This window comes from Sphaeroforma arctica (assembly GCF_001186125.1).
Source record: "Sphaeroforma arctica JP610 unplaced genomic scaffold supercont1.1441, whole genome shotgun sequence".
NCBI classification, from domain to species: domain Eukaryota; class Ichthyosporea; order Ichthyophonida; genus Sphaeroforma; species Sphaeroforma arctica.
In genome coordinates, this window is record NW_014039117.1 from 727 (window position 1) to 2105 (window position 1379).

The 1379-nt window shown below is 49.0% G+C and overlaps 1 protein-coding gene across 1 annotated transcript in view; it reads left to right on the plus strand.

The window, feature by feature from the left end:
* Window positions 1-374: 374 nt before the first annotated feature.
* SARC_10918 (hypothetical protein) overlaps window positions 375-1379 on the plus strand; it is a gene marked incomplete at both ends in the record, with an annotated part of 3166 nt that continues 2161 nt past the window's right edge. The window contains one exon of the mRNA XM_014295017.1: window positions 375-1312. Within this exon, the coding sequence (XP_014150492.1) occupies window positions 375-1312 (938 nt within the window). The remainder of the gene's footprint in view (window positions 1313-1379) is intronic.

Consider the following 1379-nt stretch of genomic DNA (forward strand, 5'->3'; position numbering starts at 1 on the left):
CCTATATCGACAACCGGAGGGCCTTCACGATATGAACGCTTAACGTAAACGCATATTTGCGCGTTTTAGCGATTGAGGTTGGCTTATTTAGAATATAGGGTTGACATCCTGACAGATAGCTGCCAAGCACATATACACACAAGTCACCAAGGTGTATATTGTTGGCGTGGTATATGTGAACAGGCATATATTGTTACGCACATCAGGTGTATAGCTTAGTGTATGTGCATGTACATGCATATGATAGCAGAGTTTTTAAATACAACACACCACAGTATAGAGGCGAGCATTCCTTAGTAGTATCGTATATCAATTATTTTGTTGTATACGTAAACGCCTCCATCAACAGCTTACACACTCCCACCCGTGCAGCAATGAGTGCATCTGTGTCGTCTGGCGACAGTCCGCCTACAGATGTGACAACGAAACGGAATCAAATGGACCTACACACAGACGCACACGTCAAGTACTTAGCTGCCTTTGGCAAGTCACAAGACGATTATGAGTACCATATGTCCGAACATCTGCGCTTGAACGGGATATACTGGAGCCTGACCGCACTAGACATGTGTCATAAACTCGACGAAAGCGTGGATGTGGATGAGGTTTTTGCCTTTGTCATGGCCTGTCAGCACCCCAGCGGTGGCTTTGGTGCGGCCGAAGGGCATGACGCACACATCCTGTTCTCATTGAGTGCCATTCAGATACTCCTGATTATAAATAGAATAGACCAGTTGGATCGTCGGCTGGTGGGGCAGTACTTGATGGGTCTGCAGAATGAAGACGGGAGTTTCCGTGGTGATGAGTGGGGTGAGGTTGATACCAGATTCTCGTTCTGTGCTCTGGCGGGGCTGAGTTTGCTGGGGTTCATGCACAGTAGTGATCCAGGTGCTATAGATAAAGGTGCAGATACCGCAGATAAGGGGACAGATGCTGTAGATAGCGGTCCAGTCCCTACAGATAAGGGGACAGGTGCAGATCACGGTGGTGTGTGTAGTCGAAGTGGGAGCGATACCCAAGACAGTAGAGCCACCGGTGCGGGTATTAATATATTCGCGCTGGATCTGGACAAGGCGAGTACTGGCACGGGGAATAGCAATGATAACTCGACCAAACATGCACTGGACGGACTCTTCGAGGGGGAGATAGACATACAAACAGGGCTGGTGTGTGAGTACGCGGATATAGATAAGGCCGCCCGGTTTGTGCTGAGGTGCAAGAACTTTGACGGGGGATTTGGGTCACTGCCTGGGAGCGAGACACATGCGGGACAGATCTACTGTTGTGTGGGGGCCCTCGCCATTACAAAGAGGTGCGCGTGGCAGGTGTTAAGTTGTGTGTATATCTCAGTTATCATGCATAGGAAGTACTGTATTGCA